The sequence below is a fragment of the Phoenix dactylifera genome, chromosome 3, assembly GCF_009389715.1.
Source record: "Phoenix dactylifera cultivar Barhee BC4 chromosome 3, palm_55x_up_171113_PBpolish2nd_filt_p, whole genome shotgun sequence".
NCBI lineage: Eukaryota > Viridiplantae > Streptophyta > Magnoliopsida > Arecales > Arecaceae > Phoenix > Phoenix dactylifera.
Window position 1 is genome coordinate 14,649,917 of NC_052394.1, and position 20,635 is coordinate 14,670,551.

The window sequence follows — 20,635 nt, forward strand, 5'->3', positions numbered from 1 at the left end:
ATGTGAGACCTCAAAAGATAGCAATGACTGCATTGATCTCCATCAATTTTGAAGAAGAGGATGAAGCTTAATCTCGTTGAGGGAAGGCTCAGAAAACCATCTGATAACCGTCATAAAATCTCCCTTCAAATAAACCTGCGAAGCACCTATAATGTAAGACCCAAGTTGTAAGGCCCAGCCTTATTGGTCCGGCCTGTTGGCCCGACCCAGCGTTTGAACGCAGCCCGAAGGCCCGTCCGAACTAGAACCATGGCAGAGACTTGGTTGAGCACGGCGAAGGAGGACGAGTCCTCCTCGTTGAACTCTGCCATAAATTAGGAAACTCTAGTCTCTGCCCTATATAAGCTTTCCCCCATCCTCCCCTCGTCGGAGAACCAGCTCCAATCAAAGAGTAGTCAGCGGATTTCTTTAACTTTTCCCCTCGATCGCTGATGCCATCATGCTGCTGTTGCCGCCGGGAAGCCAGGTAAGAATCCAGAAACCTTTGGATAACTTTTCTCTCCCGCCTTCATGACCCTTGGAAGCTCGATTCCGATTAGTGATCGCTAGAATTTGGCCGAGAAGGGGTAAAGCCCCTATTTCCCCTATTTTTGGAAAACAAGTTTTTTTCTTCTGATTCTGGTTGGTTCCGCCACCAGTGCTTACCTTCGAGGTTTTCCTCTAATCCCCCGCAGTGGCAAAAGACCGTGGCCGGAGCTCCAACCATTGGGATGCTTGATTTCCGTGGTTAAAGAGATTGGAACACCTATTTTGAGTGGATTTTGTGCTGCCAGCCGCTGGCCACCGCCGGCCACCGCCGGCCGCTTGCTGGCCGGTTGTGGGTCTCTGACCCCAAGCACCACTTGCAACCACCCTCTTCTTTTTTCTTTTTTGGTTAGAGAGAGAAGCTTGTTCTCTTTTCTCTCTCTTATTTTTCTCTCTACCTGAACTTTCTCTCTCTACTCTCTCTACTATCTCTAGGGTAGTTGGATCTAGTTGAGACTCTTCATAGTGATTTTGAATTGACCTTGGTGAAGAGTCATGATCCAAGGTCGTTGGCCGGTGTATCAGCTCCCACCCTGGCCCATGTTACACATTGTTAGATTTGATCGCTCCGATCTTTGTTGAGCCATATGTGCCCTAATCCAAGCATGATTCGATGAATTTCACTTTAACTGGATCGACCGGGGTGTTAGGCACTCCTGCTTGGCCAGCTTTGTGAGATGTTAGAATTTAAGATTTTTATTTTTAAAAAAATTATGATGAAGTTTTAATGAAAAATATAATTTTTCGATATTAGGCCCTGAAAAAAATTTGGGATTAATTAGATATGTTAGTTGGATTGCGTTTGTAAAATAAGTAATATTTCATTTTTTTAAATTTTTTTAGTAATTATTAAATTATTTTATATTCATGACTTTGAGTGGTATTATTCATGATACATGAATTTGATGGATAGATATTATCATGTAATATATTATTTTCGAATATTATGACGATATATGATCTTATTATGGATATGATTAATTTATTTCGACACTTTATGATTTTAGAACTGAAATATGAAACTTAGAACATTTAAATTTTCGATCTGGCTATGTTGAAGACACTGTCAATGGGGGATAATACGTTGGTATATAATTTGTCCTGAAAGTTGTGTCCAAGATGATTAGTGACAACCACCAGTAGATTAACGGTCCTGAAAAACTTTGTTGCAAGATGATGCGCAGCTTACCACAAGATGATAAGTCGGTGTTATGACCCTGCCACAAGATGATGTGGTCATAGCTCAAGATCAATAAGATGAAATAAATATTTGAAAGATTCATCTGCATGAACAAAATTTTAAGATTTTAAGAAGAATGTGATTCGTATATTAGTATTGCCTATATGCTTATTTCTACAAATTATTATCTATCTGATTGCATAATTTATTTAGCTAAAGCGAGCATTGCTTACTGAACTGTTTAGCTTATTATACAATTTCTTCTTCTTCTTTTTTACAGATTCAAAGAACTAGCTAGAGTTGGGCAACGGGCCGTGCCGGGCCGGCCCGGCCCAGGCCCCCCGGGCCAAAACTCTAAACGGGCCGTGCCTGGCACGGCCCGCTTATGAAGCGGGCCGTGCCTGGCACGGCCCGTGAGGCACGGAAGGCAAGCCCGGCCCGGCCCCCGGCCCCTCTATTGGTGGGCCGGGCCGGGCACGGCACGGGCCGTGCCAGGCACGGCCCGTAACGGGCGGTAACGGGCCGTGCCAGGCACGGCCCGCAACGTCTCTAAACGGGCCGTGCCTGGCACGGCCCGTAACGGCTCCAGACGGGCCGTGCCTGGCACGGCCCGTCTGGAGAGGGGGGAAGAAAATAGCCGTTTCCAACGGCTATTTTCGGGAAAAAGACGGTTTTGCCCCTCCCAACAGTCCTATAACGGCTGAATTGAGGGGTATTTTGGGAAAAAAAATTTTTTGGGCTTCTATAAATAGCCCATTCCTCCCTCATTCTCACCACACCAAACCTCTCATTCTCTCCTTCTCTACTGCTATTATTTCTCTCTTCTAAAGTGCTCTTCTAGCAATTTAATTTTTAGTTTGTTCAAGTGCTACACAAGAGGAGGTTCCTGTTGAGAAGAGAAGGTCGCTTCTGTTGAGAGCACAAGAGGAAGCTCGGAATCTCGGCGCTGCCTCTGCCCTCCGACCCTCTACTCAATTCCTCCTTGCGGTTAGTTTTTATTTTTTGAATTAATCATAGATATGTCATCTTTTGAGGAAAGTCAGTTTGGCATTCCTGTTTCTGAGGGGGAAGAAACTAATCCCCAACCCCCTGTTCCTAGTTCCTCTAGAACTGGTGAACCGAGTGAAGGTCAAACCTCTTCTCGTAAGAGGACTAGTATTGTATGGAATGAATTTGATAGAGTTATGGTTGAGGGAGTCTGGAAAGCTAAATGTAAAAAATGTGCCAAACTTTATAGTTGTAGTAGTAGTGGGGGAACAGGGCATTTAAAAAGACATCAAGAGAGTCATAGGATGCATGATTCTCATGCTCAAACTCAAAGTAGCCTTAATATACAAGGGGGATTACTTGTAGGTAATTTTGCATATAATCATGAAAATCAAAGAAAAGCACTTGTAAAATGGATAGTTAAGGATGAATTACCTTTTAGTTTATGTGAATCTTTTAATTTTGAAGAATATGTTCAATTAAACCTACAACCTGCTTACAAAAGAACTAGTAGGCGTACATTTAGAAGAGTAGCTATGACCAATTTTTTAGCAATGAAACAAAATTTAATTGAAACACTTTCTACTTTAAATGTAAAAATTTCATTAACTTCTGATATTTGGTCAGCATCTGTAGGTAGTAATTCTTTTATTGCCATTACTGCTCATTATATTGATAATGATTGGCAATTAAATAAACGTATTCTTGCTTTTCGTGCTTTTGATTTTCCACATTCTGGGCAACAAATTTCAAATATAATTTATCAAACTGCATGTTCATATAATATTAATGATAAAATTATGTCTATTACTTTTGATAATGCATCTAATAATAATTCTGCTGTTGTATTATTAAGAGACTCATTGCATCCCATATTAGATGGAAATTTACTGCATATTAGATGTGCATGTCATATCTTAAATCTTTCTGTTCAAGCTGGCATGGGCATGATTCAAGATGTGATTTCAAAAATTAGAAATGCAGTTTCTTTTATTCATGCTTCTAGATCAAGACTTCAAGAATTTAAGGAATTATGCATAAATCATGGTAAACGTTTTAAAAAATTTAAACTTGATGTAATTACTCGTTGGAACTCCACATATAGCATGATACATGATGCATACCCATATAAAAATTTATTAAGTGCATATATTAATGATCGTGGATTAGGATTTACATTGACTGAAACTGATTGGAATAAAGGAAAAATTTTGGAAGATTTTTTGCTTAGTTTTTATAATGCTACCAATGTTCTTTCTGGTATTTATTACCCTACTTCATGTTCATTTTTACAACAAGCATATATAATTAGTCAAAAATTTGCAGAACATAGATATGATGATGTTTTAATGCCTATTATTCACCTAATGGAATCTAAATGGAATGAGTATTGGGACAGGATATGTCCTATGCATAACTTAGCTGCTGTATTTGATCCTAGAGTTAAATTAAATGGCGTGCTAATTTTACTTGATGCATACGCTGAAAATATGAATCAAGATGCTGAATCTGCTAAAGATGAGGTAAGACAACTTCTTTATGATATTTATGCTATATATGATGAAAAAATTCGTGGATCTAGAACACAAATACAAACCTCTATTCCTCCTTCTAGTAGTTCTCGTTCGTCATCTATTTTTTCATTCATTGCACAGAGAAGACACACACATGCTTCAAGTTCCTCTTCATCTTCTTCATCTTTAAGTAGTGAACTAGAATTTTATTTACGAAATGATCTTCAGTCTGCATATGATGAAAATCAAATAGAGAATCTAGATGTATTATCTTGGTGGAAGAGTGTTAGAAATCAATATCCTGTTATGTCTGCAATTGCACGCGATATTTTAGCTGTGCCGATGTCCACGGTAGCATCGGAATCCGCTTTTAGTGCAGGTCGGCGTGTTCTTGACGAAAAGAGAAGTAGGATGACGGGCGAAACGGTGGAGATGCTTCTCTGCTTCAAGGATTGGCTGGATGCTGAGGCAAGACTTCAAGATAAAGGTGGACATAGTACAACATCTTCTGATGATGATGATACAAACACTACTGAAGAGTGAAGACTGAAGACTGAAGACTGAAGAGTGAATACTGATTCACTGAATCACTGATGATTAGTAAGATTTCTTAATTTTTTATAATTGTACATTTTTATTGTATTCTGGAGGTCAGACCAAGGTCCAAACCTCGGCCCTTTCTTAGTTTCTTATTGTATTCTAGAATCTAGAGGTCAGACCAAGGTCCAAACCTCCCTTCATGTACCATTTTGATTGAAATTAATAAACTGGTAGGGGTCTATGCCAAACCCCCCACCATTAAGGTGGCTTTATATTCATAAATCAAGATTTCTTAGTGTTCATAATTTATTAATGTATTAAAAAAATTTTATCGGGCCGAGCCGGGCCCAGGCCCGGACCGTGCCAGGCCCGCGTGCCAGCCCGGCCCAGGCCCTTATGGGCCGTGCCGTGCTGGCACGCGGGCCGTGCCGTGCTTGGCCCGCGTGCCTAGACCGGGCCGTGCCGGCCCAGGCCCGAAGCGGGCCGTGCCTGGCACGGCCCGCTGGCCAGGATTCGCTAGCCCAGCACGGCCCTATCAAAGGGGCCGTGCCTGGCACGGCCCGTCACTGTAGCTGGCGGGCCGTGCCAGGCACGGCCCGCTTCGTGCCGTGCCGTGGGCGGCCCGGCCCAGTGCCCATCTCTAGAACTAGCCTACTAATATAGTAGTATTGCAAGCACGACGTGATTGCCGGATGATCCGCCATGCGCAGATTTGCTGCCGTTGGTCAAGCGAAACGGCCGAAAAGCGCTCGCCTTTTCTCTCCACGTCCATCCTTCAAGCCGGCAGAAACGTTGTTCAAGTTTGATCACAGATACTCTACCTCATCCAAGACGCCGGTCCGTTGCTCTCTTGGCCTCGGCACACCATTCCCTTGCTCCTCTAGGTAAATTCTAAGTGTTTTTCATATAGATTACTGTCTTAAATTATTAATGGTATATAATATCGCTACCTCAATTTTTTTTTTGTGATTTTGTTTCAGAAAACATTAGAAAGGTTATTTATTAATAATGTTATCACTTGTAATTTGCAAGTGCTTGTTCATGACTCATCCATTAAGGCTGCAATAGAACAAAACTGTTCATTAATAGCTCAGGATTAGCTTGATGAGTGTCTTCATCAGCAAAGAGTGCATGGCCTGAATGATCACAGCATTATAAAAACTAGCACCAGCTGTGGCCCCATTTACCGAACCACCAAGATTCAAATTCACCATATTATGGGTGGGGTACCCAGAAACAAGAACTGGGTTTGAAGAGGCCTTCGCAGCACCCCACTTCCATAGAGATATGGTAGAGGTATCATTGGAAGAAACTTAATGAATTCAGAGCTCAACCAATCTGCCATCTGATTAGCAATAGTGACAGAAGCTACTCCTTGAACAACATTAGCCATCAACCAAAATGAATGAGACTTTGCTTCTCATAATTAACAATGTTAGAAGACTAGCAACCAGCCATTGCAATCCACATTGGAGGGAAGAGAGAAGAGAAAGTTACAGAGTACAATCTGCTAGGGTCGAATCAAAGGACCAATAATCCATAGGGGAGTCAAATTAGAGAGAGAGATGAAGTCCAATCTGTTTGGGAGTTTTATGAAAGGGTCTGACCTGATAGAAAAAGAAGACCGTTTCCCCAGAAACTTATCGATCAGGGAAGAAGCCTATTTTTCACAAGATCTCTCCAGTCATTCACCATCTTTCGAAAAAAAAAAAAAAGATTTTAGATCTCGTATTATTCCAACATCATTGTTCATTATATTGCCCTATTTTTCAATTTTCAGGAGTTACTATAATCCCTCTCAATATGATACATTGTCTAATCTGACATCACATACAACTTATATGTTCCAGCCCTATAATGATTCATTTATTTATTTCATGATGATGCCACATTTACATCTAGTGCAACTTAAATAACCCAGTTCTGCCCATTTGATTATTTATTTCAATATATTGTTACATTTCTTTATTATAAGTTAGATCATCTCATTTTTAGACATCTCCTTGTATTGTTTCTTTCTTTTGCCACTAATTTCTTTTCGTAATATGTTACTTGTGCTAATTTCTCTTACAGATTTGAACTTGCTAAATTTGTTCTACAAATTTGGTTCTCTTAGATGACATACCTTGTAAAACTCGTGTCAAATTTTCCATTATGTTCCAATCTTTATCTTCTCCATCATATATCTTCTCATTTCCTCTAAAACTTTCATGAAAATTTATACCACCATAGACATTCTTTCTGTTCTAATTGTCTTATGCTAATCCTCCTATCTCCTCTCAACATTACCTACATTTATCTTTGACTCAAATGAAGAAAGTGTAGGAGAATAGGAAAAGGGAAAATAAATCACCCTTAATTCCTAAATTAATAACCAAGCCTCTAGACTCGATAGCTTACACTAAATATATGTTTAAGTAAAAAAAAAAAAAAAAAAAAGACAAGTGTCGTTAGTCCTTTTCTGCATCTACAGGCTAAAATGCAGCAATAATAAGACTAGCATGCCCACCCAACATTGACCGGCCATCCTAGAATAAAAAGCAGTATGATCCTAGATACAGGCATAGACCAGAAATAGAAAATTTAAAATGACCAGACAAGGTTAAATTGCTTTTTTCCATTTTGAATTAAAGTGAGTGAACACAAACACCTTTATTTACCAGAGACAAATAGCATATTTTCCATTTCATTAACTGCAAATTTTCATGAGAAACAAAAGAAAAAGAAGAACTGTATCAACACTTGCTTGATTCCACAAGTCAAACAATATTGAACAAAGACAATGTTATAATTCATTTCTCCTGTACCATTTATTGACATTATTGCCAAAACCCCAGAAATTCTTCATTAGCTTCTGAGGGAAAAAATGTAGTTACAAAAGAATGACATCCAATACACAACTGAAAATCCGGTACTAGCATTTACAACTCCATGCTATTTCCTTGTAAAACTTTCATTTGTATCATAGAAGATATAAATAAAAAATAACTAGAGCCAATAAACATTAAAATTGTGAATACCTATCAACATATGCAATTAGTGAGTGAACCATGCTGACTTACAAGACATCCACTTCCTGAAGACCGAACGATCCTCCATTGGCTGTGATGATGGTTGAAGCATCAACTCTCCGAAAGTGGTAAAAAAAAACTATACACATACTAGGAAGCTGAGCAGACAGTTGCAGGCTGACCATCCTTTTGCCACGACCTTCTGAATCTCCTAAAACTGACAGTGGCCCTTTCGGCTAAAAGTATAGTTAGGTGTCGTCTGTGAATACTCTGAATATGAAGTCACGAAAGCGCTTTGCGTATTGCTTTGGGTCAACAGCTGATATTGATGTTGGGTCATACTGGATGGACTTGTAGGCATGTTCAAGCTTTTTGCTGATGTCATAGTCTTGGAGAATGTCAATGATGCCAAAGAACAATATCACATCATAAAATTCCCCTGTGGGTTCCCCGATCAGCAGGGATTCAACATCAGTCCTCACTATCCGTTCAACCCTAGCAGGCATGTTTACACCAAGTTTGATTGTAGCCCACCTGCATTGTCCACATACAATATTTCAAAAGAAACAAAGTGAGAGTCATTTTATTTGGAACTTCAGTATTCTACTGTCCAATATACCTTACTGAAAGAAGATTTTAAATTGAGATTCAGTGTGATATAAATCAGACAAAGAGGAGACTGGAATGATAGAACAAAGAAAATCAAATCAGTCATTCGGTATGTCTTCAAGAAAGTAAAACTCGGTCTCAGTTCTCAGTTTTGGCCAAACACCAAGGCCAAGTAGGTTTCATATTCAGTAGTCTCAAATGGTTTCAGCTCCAGTTTAGGCAATTTGGAAATTATTAAAAGAATCCGAATTAAGAAAAATCATAAAATACCAATAAAAATTAACTAAGAACTATTAGACATTATTTTAGAAATATTATATTATTTTGGATATTTAGATGTATAATTAAGTGGTTTGCACTAAAACAATAAAAATTACTCTTTTCAAAAAAATGTTAAAAAAATATTTAGATTAATATATTGTTCCATTTTTTGATGACAAATTAGCATGAAAATGTAAATATCTATGAGACTTGCATTTTAGGATAGCTAAATCTTTGTCAAAAGTCTTCGCCTAGTATTCAATGCTTTCAAGTCATAACAATCTGCAGAATCCTAAGTTTAATTTAGAGTACCATTTTCAGCAATGACGGAAATGACAAAATGATATGAAATCAAGCATGAATTCACATACACAATCGATTTGACCCTCAGTTATTTTCAGTAAAAATTCCAAAACTGGCTTCATTTTGGATTGATTTTGGTCAAGACTGAAATCTCAGTTTTGGTTTTAGAGTTACAGGTGAAAATTTTAACCATGCTCTTCAAAGTAAATTAAAAGATTACTTGTCGCTTATGTGATAAATTACCACAAAATCTAGTCACATACATAAATTATCCATTATTATGGTAATCAATTGATGTAGTGAGTATTAAATCCTAGAAGGGGTTGGTAATGGGCCATGGATAGAAAACCATCAAGCTGGGCCATGTTCATACCAGGCTTTGAGCTGGCAGAAGCTTAGAATATAAAAATGTGGCATAAATATACAAGAAAGCCTTTTGGCATAAAAATGTGGAGCTAAAGCCAGCTTATAGGTAATTAAACAATAGAATCAGTAAAGGTTTTCCAAACATGAAAATTTAGTCCTTTGCAAACAATAGCTAATAATCTGCTAAACAGCTTCAAGTTCATACTAACCAAGGAGCACTAAGAATGAAACATAACATTCAAACGGCACCATGAATGTTCAATCCACAGCAAACCAGATACCAGCATGTGTATTCACCAAATAACTCTACTTACTATGCCCCATCATTCTCCTAAAAATCGAAGCCTTTCGTCCCACCCATCATTTAGTTGAAACAGTAATACTATTTATTTAAGCTTTAACTATTCAATTTCCTCATACACGTATGGTTCCGATAGAGTGCCCACGTCAGCCTCACCCAAGTAAAAGAAGATTCTCACATTGCACTTCTTTTATAGTCTACAGAAAAAATATATATCTATGACAAAATAATCCGATAGACATAAGAACATGAAGAAATTAGTAGACAATCCCTCAAAATCCTCATCCCATGACTGGCATCTGAACCAAATGGGTTTAGCCTTCAACAATAAAGAACCATATCAAATCATGTGTATCAACCTATAACAACAAATAGAAATAAAAAATTCACACCAGGTCATCAAAAACAAATTAATCAGGAAACAACCCTCAGAACCCTAATCCCATATTCAAACCCCATTTGATTAATTACTGTACATAGTTAGCCCGTGCCATGAATCTCAAGTTGTGGTTTATAGATGTAGTTCCATGTTATAAGAAGTAACATTTATACAAAACTTCTACCCCGAGCACACGCAATGGAGCCGTAGACAGTCAAGTGAAATCCAATCCACGAAATAATTTTCATTATCGCCTTCATTGCTGCTCCTCCAGTAGATATTGATGGTATTCGTGAACCTGTTTCTGGTTCTCTACTTTATGGAAACAATATTATTTCTGGTGCCATTATTCCTACGAGGAGCATCTTTCTTCGGTTTAACAGACTTGGGGGCTTCAGCCACGCGAATTTTCGATATTCCTTTGGGTGCAGTCTCTCCAGAGAGAAAGTTCCATTGAATCGAGAAATCCCTGGTCTGCTGGACAAAGAAAGTCAGATGGAAAAAAAGGGTTGTTCCCTCGTTCTTTGCTGCTTTCAGTCCCCCTCGTGCTCGAGGTTTGGGTGCTCGAAGCAAGGGAGGAATTGTTCTTTTCCTCGTTAAGGTTAAGGAAAGAACCATTTTCCTCAGGTTAGGAGGTCAGAACATTGGCTTTGAATAGACCATTATGCTTATAATGTTATCTGGTCTTCGTCTTCTGACGGGTCTGATTGCTCAAGACATCTCTTTTCAACCGAGGAACAATCGAGTTCCCGATCGTCAGTCTAGCGTGGATGGATCTGACTGGGAAAGTGAATCCGACCGGGCTTTCATCTCGAAAAAGGATGGGCGGGCTTTGCAGCCATGGGCAAGTCTATCGGGTCTGAAAAAGTATCTAAAAGGGTAAAATTTAGATATTTGCACCCTGTCGAAGTAAGGAGGGCCATGGTCACATGTTATTATTCTACCACAAGCTTCATCAAGCTAAATATGATCTGTATGACTAAACCGAGCACTACTCCAACTAGCATCTTCAAAGAAGGAGCAATAAGAGCCTTAAGAGGTTCTCAAAGAAAGATTTAACTTGTCATGATGAAACCTCTCAAGTTCATAAACCGTGAGGACCCATAGTAACAGACTATCATCTATACCAAGTGTTTAGTTAAGCTAGATGTATATGAGCTAATCATAGTTAAATGTACCAATGAAAATATCCTACAAAAAGCAACAATGAATAAGTTGAAGATGGTCGCTTTGACCAAGAAAATCAACAAAAACAAGTAACATAACTGTACTGAATTAAACTTTATTGAGTGTATGGTGACACAAGTACATGTTGCATTTGTCCACATAAAATTAGATCAAGTCGATGTTAGTTGCTTATAGTTAGATCAAGTAGATTAGATGCACTTCTGATGCATCTGTCCACATGACCTCCATCTATCTGTTCAGACTCCATGTGATACTATCCTGTGCCCTTCAACAAATTTTTGAATGAGTGAAGTCTGTGAATGGTTTATCACTCTATGAATTCTGAATACTTTCACTAAGAATCGAATCCATGCATAAAGAACAAAGTTAACAAAGTCAACATTTTTTTGCGTCATACCTGGTTGGATCACAAAGAAACTGATCCATGTCTGCTCTTGAAAGGCGGGGAGTTGCTTCACTTGTGTTGTCATTATCACCACTACCTGTAACCGAAATAAATGGAACTCCTGAGCCACAAAGCTGAAAAATCACAAGGAAATTTGAAAGGATTGCTTCATTTCAAATTGACCTTCAGTAGGGAGCATGTCTTGGGATACTTCTCTAAAATGAACACCCACCAAAAGACTATAATCCATAATCCTTTCCTGCTCGAGAAGCTCGAGGTCTCTATCTACTTGCCTGCGAAAGAAGTATGCATTAAATGAGAATGCAATTCCAAACTGACTGAGTTTAAAAAAATTGTCAAATAAGGCAAAGTATTTGTCGTTCCAAGACTGGAACATATAGAAATGGAACAGCATAATTACCTGTGGAAATCCTGAAACCAAGATTTTTGCAGTCGGAATATAAAATTAAGGTCAAGGTCTTTCAAAGTAGTGTTTGCATCAATTTCTTCCTCAGGCTTATCAGTTGTACGGCCATGGGAAGACCCTTTGAGATCGAAGCGCCTATGAATTGCATACTCAGTGCAGAAGAGATTTCCCATAATTACAAAGCGTACCTGATTCATTTTTACCAAAGAAGTTAAAGGCTATGAAACATAATTTACTATGAGACTTACCCTTACTAATCTTTGACTTCAACATGATGATCTAACCTTCCTTTGGGTAGCCCCAGTTAATTTGACACAGTGCAAGCCAAAAAACTTGGTAACTAAAGTACTTTCAAAAGCCCGGACATGATTATAGTAGGCTGGGAGCATCCTCAGAAGCACCTGTATCATAAAACAGGATGCATCGAGACAGATCAGGAAATGGTAGTCTTTCTTCGATTCAGAGTGACATATAGGGGCAAAATCTCACTTTTACTTCAGATTTCTTCATGGTCTTTATCATGTACTTATCATCATTGGTTAGGTAAAAGAAGCTTCCACTTTTCCCAGGAGATGATAGTTCCCGAAGGGCATCATTTCCGCAGATAGAGATCATATAATCACCCGGATCAACCTTAAAAAGTTTGCGCAGCGTCCTGAAGATCCAATGCAGAAAATGGGGTTATCAAGCCTGCATGAAATAAGCTGGATATTGGATACAAGTTGAGCAAACATATTCTTGGGCAAACCTGAAAACCAATGGGCAGTAATCCTTCCACTTAAAATCACAAGACTGGTGCGGAGGAGTCTGTTTTGTTCCTTCAGGAGGAAATCTTGTCCATACCTTTTCCTTTGGGTCAAAGGCTGATGCTTTCAGATCAAGTGATGTAGGTTGAGCTGGCCTTCCTACTGCATGTCTAAAATGCCAAGACAAAGTAAAATACTAGCTAAGATGATCAGACTTAGAAGAGCATAAACATTCACATAGCTAATATTTCAAATAGTTCTTGATAACTAAACCATTGCTGAAGGACACCACATAATCAGCTCAACACCAAAAGAAAGGACTCTTAACATAGATTATGCAGAGGAGTTCTCAGTTAAAGAGAAGAAATTTAAGGGAAGAAAATCTATTATTTTTGCAAATACTAAACATGACAGATAGGTATAGTAATGCATGGCATGCTTACTGAACCTTCCCACTACCCACTACATTGCAAGTTTATATTCTTTTTATATTTTTAAAATCATTATGTGCATGAAGAATATCACATGGAAGACCAATCCACATTTACATAAGACTCCAAGCGTTACTCTTATAAAATGTGTGGTGATCTGTCCCAATGTTTTTCTCAAAAAAAAAAAGAGAAGGAATCCAAGTGTAGCTGCCGGATGCATGGATCTGTTGTTGCATGGACATGGACATAGGAGTCTATGGAATCCGAGTACCATAGACTCTACCATGGTTGTAAAACAGTGGGTCTATAAAGCCATAATCCAACTCTTGATACATGATTTTTGTTTTCCAGTTTTGTGGATTCATAACTTGAACAACCGTCAGATCCATTCTTCCCAGATCACACAAACTAAAAAATCAGTCGTTGTCTATAAAAATACATAACCTAAAACTAGATGCAGACTAAAGGAAAGGATGACAAAAATATGAAAATGGTAAAGATATATCATATTTTTCAAAAATTCACAATGAAACGAAGAAGTGTTATATCTAGGACTGTCTTGTTCTATATTGTTTAGCTGTCTCATTTTCTGTGTCTTATTTGTGGGTTTAGGGCTGAATGAGGCCTGCAACCATGAAGTCATCCATCATTGTGGTGTGTTGAGGGGGCCCTACCCTGTTTTTCCAAGCAATCATTTTATACCTAATGAAACAATTGGTGGCGTAAGCCACCATTTTGCAAAAAGATAATTTCACAATATAAACAAAACTAGAGATCAATAGGAGGTAATTAGTTAGCAGAGCATTTATATTTCTCTTTCCATGCATCATTTGCTGGGGCCACAACCAAAACCTCCATAGAAGCCAGAGATTACAGCAGAGAAAGCAGGATACCTGATCCCAAGCTGGAGATTGAGCATGAGGTCATAATTCTTGTGCCCCTTGGAGATAGTCTCCCCCTGCTTCTTCACCTCCGGTGGCGGCCACTTTATTGGCAACCACCTCCCCGTTCCCGTCGACTCCGTTTCCTCCAGGCTAAGCCCTCCCATGAAGTCATTAGCCCCGTCGCTGGACGCCCCTCTCCCCCTGGCCACACTACCTTCCTCTGCATCACAATTATAATCCCCATCCGCCTCCCAACTGCCGGCAGCGCCGATGATGCTATTGTTGTGCCCATTAGTCCTCTTGGGCGTCTCACCGGTCCCGGCCGTGTCGGCCGACGCCCGCCTTCTCGGCCGGCCGTCGTTCGACTTGGACTGCCTCCATACGGCCTGCTTCTGTAGGAAATTCTCCTCCATTCCCAACCAGTTCGGCGTCTTCTGCGACGGGAGAATCGACACCGTCTCGCCCGGGCAAACCTTGCAATCGCCGAGGTCGGCCGCAAACGCAGCATGAGGATCCCGAGCCGTCGGCGAAGTGGCGGCGGGCGACGGGTAGTAAACGCCCTTCTGCTGGATGCCGTCGTTCTCCTCACTCCAGTACCCAACGTAGAGGCTGCCGTCGGCCCAGCGGAAGCTTCCGTTGCCTTTCGGGAAGCCGTCCTCCCACCCGCCGTCGTAGCGGTTGCCGTTGACCCAGACGAGGGTGCCGCGGCCGTGGATGACGCCGGCGCGCCACTCGCCGACGTACTCGTTGCCATTCTTCCAAGTATAGCGACCGTGGCCGTCCTGGAGGCCGGAGCGCCACTCGCCGTCGTAGTAGTCGCCGTTGGCGTAGGACTTCTTGCCCTGGCCGTGCTTGAGATTCATGGACCAGGAGCCGCGGTAGGTGTCCCCAAGGGAGCCGGTGTAGGTGCCGAAGCCATCCATGAAGCCGGACTTGAACTCGCCTTCGTAGGTGGCGCCGGAGGGCCAGCTGAACTTGCCTTTCCCCATGGTCTTGCCGTGGCGCCATTCGCCTTCGTACATGCAGCCGTCCGTCCATAGGTACTTGCCGGTGCCGTGGGGGAGGTTGTTGTGCCACTGGCCGGTGTAGAAGTCCCCGTTGGGGAGGAGGCGCTCGGCGTGGTGGAGGGTGGGGTCATCGAGATCATCGGCGTCGTCGACGTCGGCGGCGGTGGGGGAGGCCGACACGGGGGGGAGGACGAGGCTGCGCCGCCGCGCCGACGGCTGATGCTTCTGGTGCGTCCTCCGGACGGTGGACTCCCACGCCTTGATGCGTTGGATGTCTTTGAACATTCTACTCTCCCTTCTTTTCTTCCTCCGCTTCCGGCTTAACGGTGCAATTTTTTAACGTCTTACTTTCACCAACACCAATGCTCGGTGTATCATTTCTGAGAGCCCGGCAAATGGGGAGGAGGAGAATGCGGATCGATATATCCAGGTACTTTAGATTTGGTGTTCTTCTTTTGGATCCTGTCGTTTGCTTTGTTTTTGTTCGAGATGTTGTTTTCTCCAGATGGAGATTGCAACGAGGGAGGAAGGGGATTCTGATGAGTCCCCATCTTTTTCGGGCTGGGTTCCGGATGGGGCTCCGACGAAGGATGGGAAACCCAACACCTGGAGGGAGGAACAACGGAGACATCCCCTTCTTTCCAGCCCCAGGCCTCTTCCTCCTCCTCCTCCTCTTCTTACACAAATACGAGGCGTTATTCTCTTCTTATTTTAGGGATAATGGGTGTGGAGTTGTGGACAGCGGGGCACAGAGTCGTAGCGTTCGCTGAGAACAACGAGGCTTCATAGGTTTAAATTATACAACGGGCATCTTGAGAATCCCAGATGTCTCTTGATACTCGGGATGCCGGGGAATTGCCTGGTCCACCGTGGAAATAGAGGCCGGGCTCACCAAAAAGCTGAAATGAGAGATGAATTCCATAATCCAAATTCCCATGAAGAAAGAGCGATGGCAGTGTCCACTCATAATTAAATTAGCCGGTGACAAAATAGCTAGCCAAAAATTATTATTTATTTTTTTTAATCCGGCACACTAAAAATTTAAATTTATTTAAATCTAATCATAAGCATTACAATCCATCCGTGGCTAGCCTCAATTGATCCATGCTGCAATGTGCCCTACTCTATATAGGTTATGGATCGGATCCATTCTTATACTATTTGTCACGACTCAAGACAATATCCAAAATAGCTGGTTGGAAAGTATTATTTAGATTTTTTGATCCTATATAAGTACCTAAAATTTATTTAGCAAATAATCGACGACCATCTATGTCAAGGACAATGATAATGTATATGTAAAGTTATTTGCATGTTAACTTGTTATTATACCTATGAGCTACGAGTATAGATTTAGATATATATCACGTTGTCGTGTGCAAAATGCCAACTCCCCGGCAGGAAGAGGCAGAGATTCAGGCCAAAAGATTAAATAATCTTTGCCAATTAAGAAATTACTGTGAGTGCATCCAAACAAAGAGTGCCTAACTTTCCATGCGCACTTAAAGAGATGAACCACCATGAGCATATTTGCCGTGACTAGTCCAAAAAAACCAGAATGTTAACCGTTGTCGAACTTGGATTAACGAAAAATAGAAGATAACATATATAAAATCACTATTGAATAAAAAATGACTCCTTCTTGCTTCACGAAAGCCAACTGCCCTGGTGGAGTGAGAGATTAATCTGGACAAGAGATTGAATAAGCAGATTCTAAGTCCGGCTACCAGCATGACCTATTCTTTCTTGGTCGAAAGTACCGCGCAAAGGGCTTTCTGGGCAGGCCAGAAAGGGCTCAAGGGGCACTTATTGAATAGAGCACTCCCCCGTGGGAAAGGGATCAAGGCCATAAGGGTTGTCAAGGTCTCGATCGGGCCCACTATCTTTAAGGTATCACTTTATAGACGAAATCGCGCTATAACGCGATTTCTTCACTCCATTGAGGAATCATCCACAAACGAGCTTTACCCTATCTTAAAGCTCGTTTTTTATTAGAATATTGAGGGTTTTTTTGTGGGGGTACCCCCCCTTTTTTCAAAATATCCTCAATCTAGGCGTCTTGCGTAACAAAGGCAAGATGAAAGGCGGCGGGGACTCATTTGCTTGCGACTGAAGGAAGTAGGGCTCCTATTGAACCCGTATCTCTCTTAAATTTATAAAGCTCGGCGAGAAAGGGTTGGTTAAGAACCGACCGGTCATGGGTGGAACATGGCCTGCTTGACCCGATGTCGATGGCATCTGGTCTTGGCCGGATTGGATTTCTTTATGATTGACATGGTCGGATCCCAATCCCTTCTTTTAGCTTTGTGGAAGGAATGAAAGTAGGTGCTATTTGCACCCTCCTTTTCCAGATCCTGAAGGATCTTACGGAGCGTTTCTTTACTAAAATCGGCCCCAACCCCTTCCTTCAGGCTGGGTCAGCTTGTTGAGTGGAATGAACTATGAACTGGAAGAACTGGTAATAAGCACAAAACCATCCATTCTGGTTCTACATTTGTTCGAATAAAATGTTTAGCTATCATTTCGGGGCAAGCAGATCATTTATCATAAAGAGGATGAGCTTCAAGAGAATGATTCGGAGTTCTTGCAGAGTGGAACCATGCAGTACCAGACACGAGATAGATCTTCCAAAGAACAAGGCTTTTTTCGAATAAGCCAATTCATTTGGCTCTCGAAATGCTCAATCAGGCTTTCCACTGATTCCTACCAACCAAGGCTGCAAGTGCGTGCTGTTGGCGATCCAGAATGGTCTACCTCCATTTGGGAAACTCAATGCTCCCACTCCGTCCCACACAGTGTACTACTATCGGCCCTACCAGGCAACATCTACCTACACAAGCTCGATCAGGAGATAGGGAGGATCCGACAGAAGCACGAAATTCCTCTTGTTCTGAGAATCAGACTATCGATTGACCCGGCTCTGCCATCCGAATCTGCCGGCCAGGCCGAAGAGAACCTCGTGGTTCGGGTGAAGAAACCAAGGCCTTCGATCAAAGAGAGGCAAGAGAGCTAATGAATCTGATGCCATGGATTCTGTTTTCATGCTAGCGAGAAACGAATACCTGGCTTCAAGGGAATGGGCAGAGACCCGGATTCTTTTCCTCTCCTTTCTCGGCTCGTTCGTTGGCATCAATTCAATCAATCTCTCTCTTTGAATTGCCGAGTTGGAAGATCTCTCCTTATTCAAGAGAGAGTACCCAGGAGAAGGCGACCGTAACGGATGTTGGCTCAATCCGAAGGAAATTATGCGGAAGCTTTACAGAATTATTATGAAGCTACGCGACCAGAAATTGATCCCTATGATCGAAGTTTTCAAATGCGCGTATATGAGAAACAATCCAACTGGAAATGGGATGTTCAGATGTAGGCAAAGGAACCGAACAAGATCAATTTCTGTATTCGAATTTCATAAGAGGATCCGATTTCAGAGTCGAGGTTAAAGAGTCAAGATGCAGAGGAACCACCGCCCAAAGGTGCCTTTAAAGGTAAGGCCGGTAGTAGGTGGCTAATGTTTGACTTTTTTGGTTTGGTCAGATGACCAAGATATTGGCGAATACCACATATGATCAAGAAAAGAGTACCTATAATCACATGAAAACCATGAAAGCCAGTTGCTGAGAAAAAGGTAGAAAAAATGGGCATCTTGCTATTTTTTTTTTCCAATGCCGAATCGACGACCTACGTAAAAAAAAATAGGAATTTTTTGATTTGAAGAAAAAAAGTGGAAAAAAAAATATCGAAATAAATTGTAAATTTCAATTTCAAATGAAATAAAGAACAAATTCCTATTCATCCAATTTCTATTCTATGTTAGGATCGAATATTTGTTTGACAGAAGGCATAGAGCCGGGATGGAAGAAGTGGAACAAAAGGAGAAGAAATGGCAGTAAGATCATTCATTTTTTCTTCTGTGTCCGGGCACAGGGGAACGACGAACCGGCGGAGCAGAATCCGCAACAGGTGCAGGCTGACTGGGAGAGGCAGACGACTGGGCGAACTGTTCTATCGCAGGAACATGTAGAATGCTCGGGTCCCCGCGGGAGTACGTCTGCAACGGAGCTGATGGTCTGGCGGCATCGGCAGAGGGATCTGTGGCATCTGAGACGGTTGATGGCAAGGTAGGCGGGGCAGCACTGACTTCCTTGCCTTACGAAAAGAATTTCAAAAGTTTCATTTTCCCCGTCTTTTTGTCCTCAATTACTTTTTCCTTCGGCAACGAACATTTCAATCTAAAAAGTTTATCAAACCCCGGGATTTTTGGCATCAAAAGACAGATATTAGTTATAAGAAATCCCCGATTGGATAAAGCAGATGGAATTCTCTTTTGTTGGCAGATCACATAGTGGGTCCCCGCCCACAGAACCCTACAGGCTTGGTTCCCGGTTCCGAGGCGAGGGGAAAGTCACCATTGAGTTGGACCTGGCTTTGGTCAGCCGTCCGTCGATTGTTAGAGGTGCTGTCCTGATGCCATAGAAGTCATAATGCTGCTTAAGCAGCATTGGAAGAATTTTGCTGGCGTGAACTGGCGCTGAGGCTTTTGGGCGCCACTTGTCTCACCATTGGGAGCGAAACCATGCCCCTGATCTACATAGCCGAATCCAAAGAGGCAACTCTACTATAGTGACTCCACCATAGTGACTCGGGTAAACTGTCAAGTGAACGAGAGTCTGAGAGCAGCCTCGAGCTCTGGGGTCAGTCAGGTAGGTAACCTAACCTAACCCAGACCAAGCTTTAAAGAGTACTGGAAGGGAACTTTCTCCTTAATCCGTCGGTTGGCTGGTCAGACTATCACACACGAGACTCGCCTGGGCTCTCATCGAGACCAACTCACAACTCTCTCCTTCACGTCTGGTACCATTGCCCCGCCACTCTGCCTGTCTTCTTGTGGCTTGAAAAAACAGCTTTCAAGGTCTCGTCGCTTCGGTGAATCACTTGAGCCCTGAGACATTTTCGGTGCCATGGAGCTAGACCAGTGAGCTATTACGCTTTCTTCAAAGGATGGCTGCTTCCAAGCCCACCTCCTGGTTGGCCCGAGGTTGGCGCATCTCGTTGGGCGTGGAGAAGCATTGGGAACCCCAATATCTTTCTTCGGAGCAGTTTCTTTTCCCGTCCCCTCGCCCCGGCATAGCGCTTCGCTTCCGGTTCTTCGGAAGAATCAACTGACTTCTCCCTTCTTCATTGATCTGGGGGAAAGGGAACCGTCTACCAGTTGGGAAGCTAGACATCAAGGTTGTGGCTTGATGAGGATAACTAAGCTGACACGCCGGAGTTGGCTGCTGGCACAACAGGGTGGTGCCTTACCGCACCGTAGGCGCACGCATAAAAGTGGTCTTCCCCGGGGTGAGAAAGAGAGGGATTTCGACCTTCGTTTTTCGGGAGAATGAAATAGGGGATCTTTGACTTTCCGGTAAGTCCATCTAATCTGGAAGTAGGTGTTTGAGCGAGGTGTCCGAGCGAGTCAGGGAAGGAAATTACCTGTTGTTTATATACGATAAAAGTGGTCTTCCCCGGGGTGAGAAAGAGAGGGATTTCGACCTTCGTTTTTCGGGAGAATGAAATAGGGGATCTTTGGGCGAACACTCGGCCCAGCG

General features: G+C 42.0%; 1 protein-coding gene across 1 annotated transcript; it reads right to left on the reverse strand.

Annotated features, from left to right (window-relative positions):
- Positions 1 to 7,515: 7,515 nt before the first annotated feature.
- LOC113461331 (phosphatidylinositol 4-phosphate 5-kinase 6-like) lies at positions 7,516 to 15,676 on the reverse strand. The gene is made up of 8 exons (XM_039124691.1): positions 14,047 to 15,676; positions 12,725 to 12,892; positions 12,466 to 12,631; positions 12,261 to 12,377; positions 11,971 to 12,164; positions 11,733 to 11,842; positions 11,562 to 11,646; positions 7,516 to 8,291 (listed from the first exon to the last, which is right to left on the reverse strand). Exons 1-8 carry the CDS (start codon positions 15,327 to 15,329, stop codon positions 8,006 to 8,008), a joined length of 2,409 nt encoding a protein of 802 aa, XP_038980619.1. The 5' UTR covers positions 15,330 to 15,676; the 3' UTR covers positions 7,516 to 8,005.
- Between the last annotated feature and the right edge of the window lie 4,959 nt (positions 15,677 to 20,635).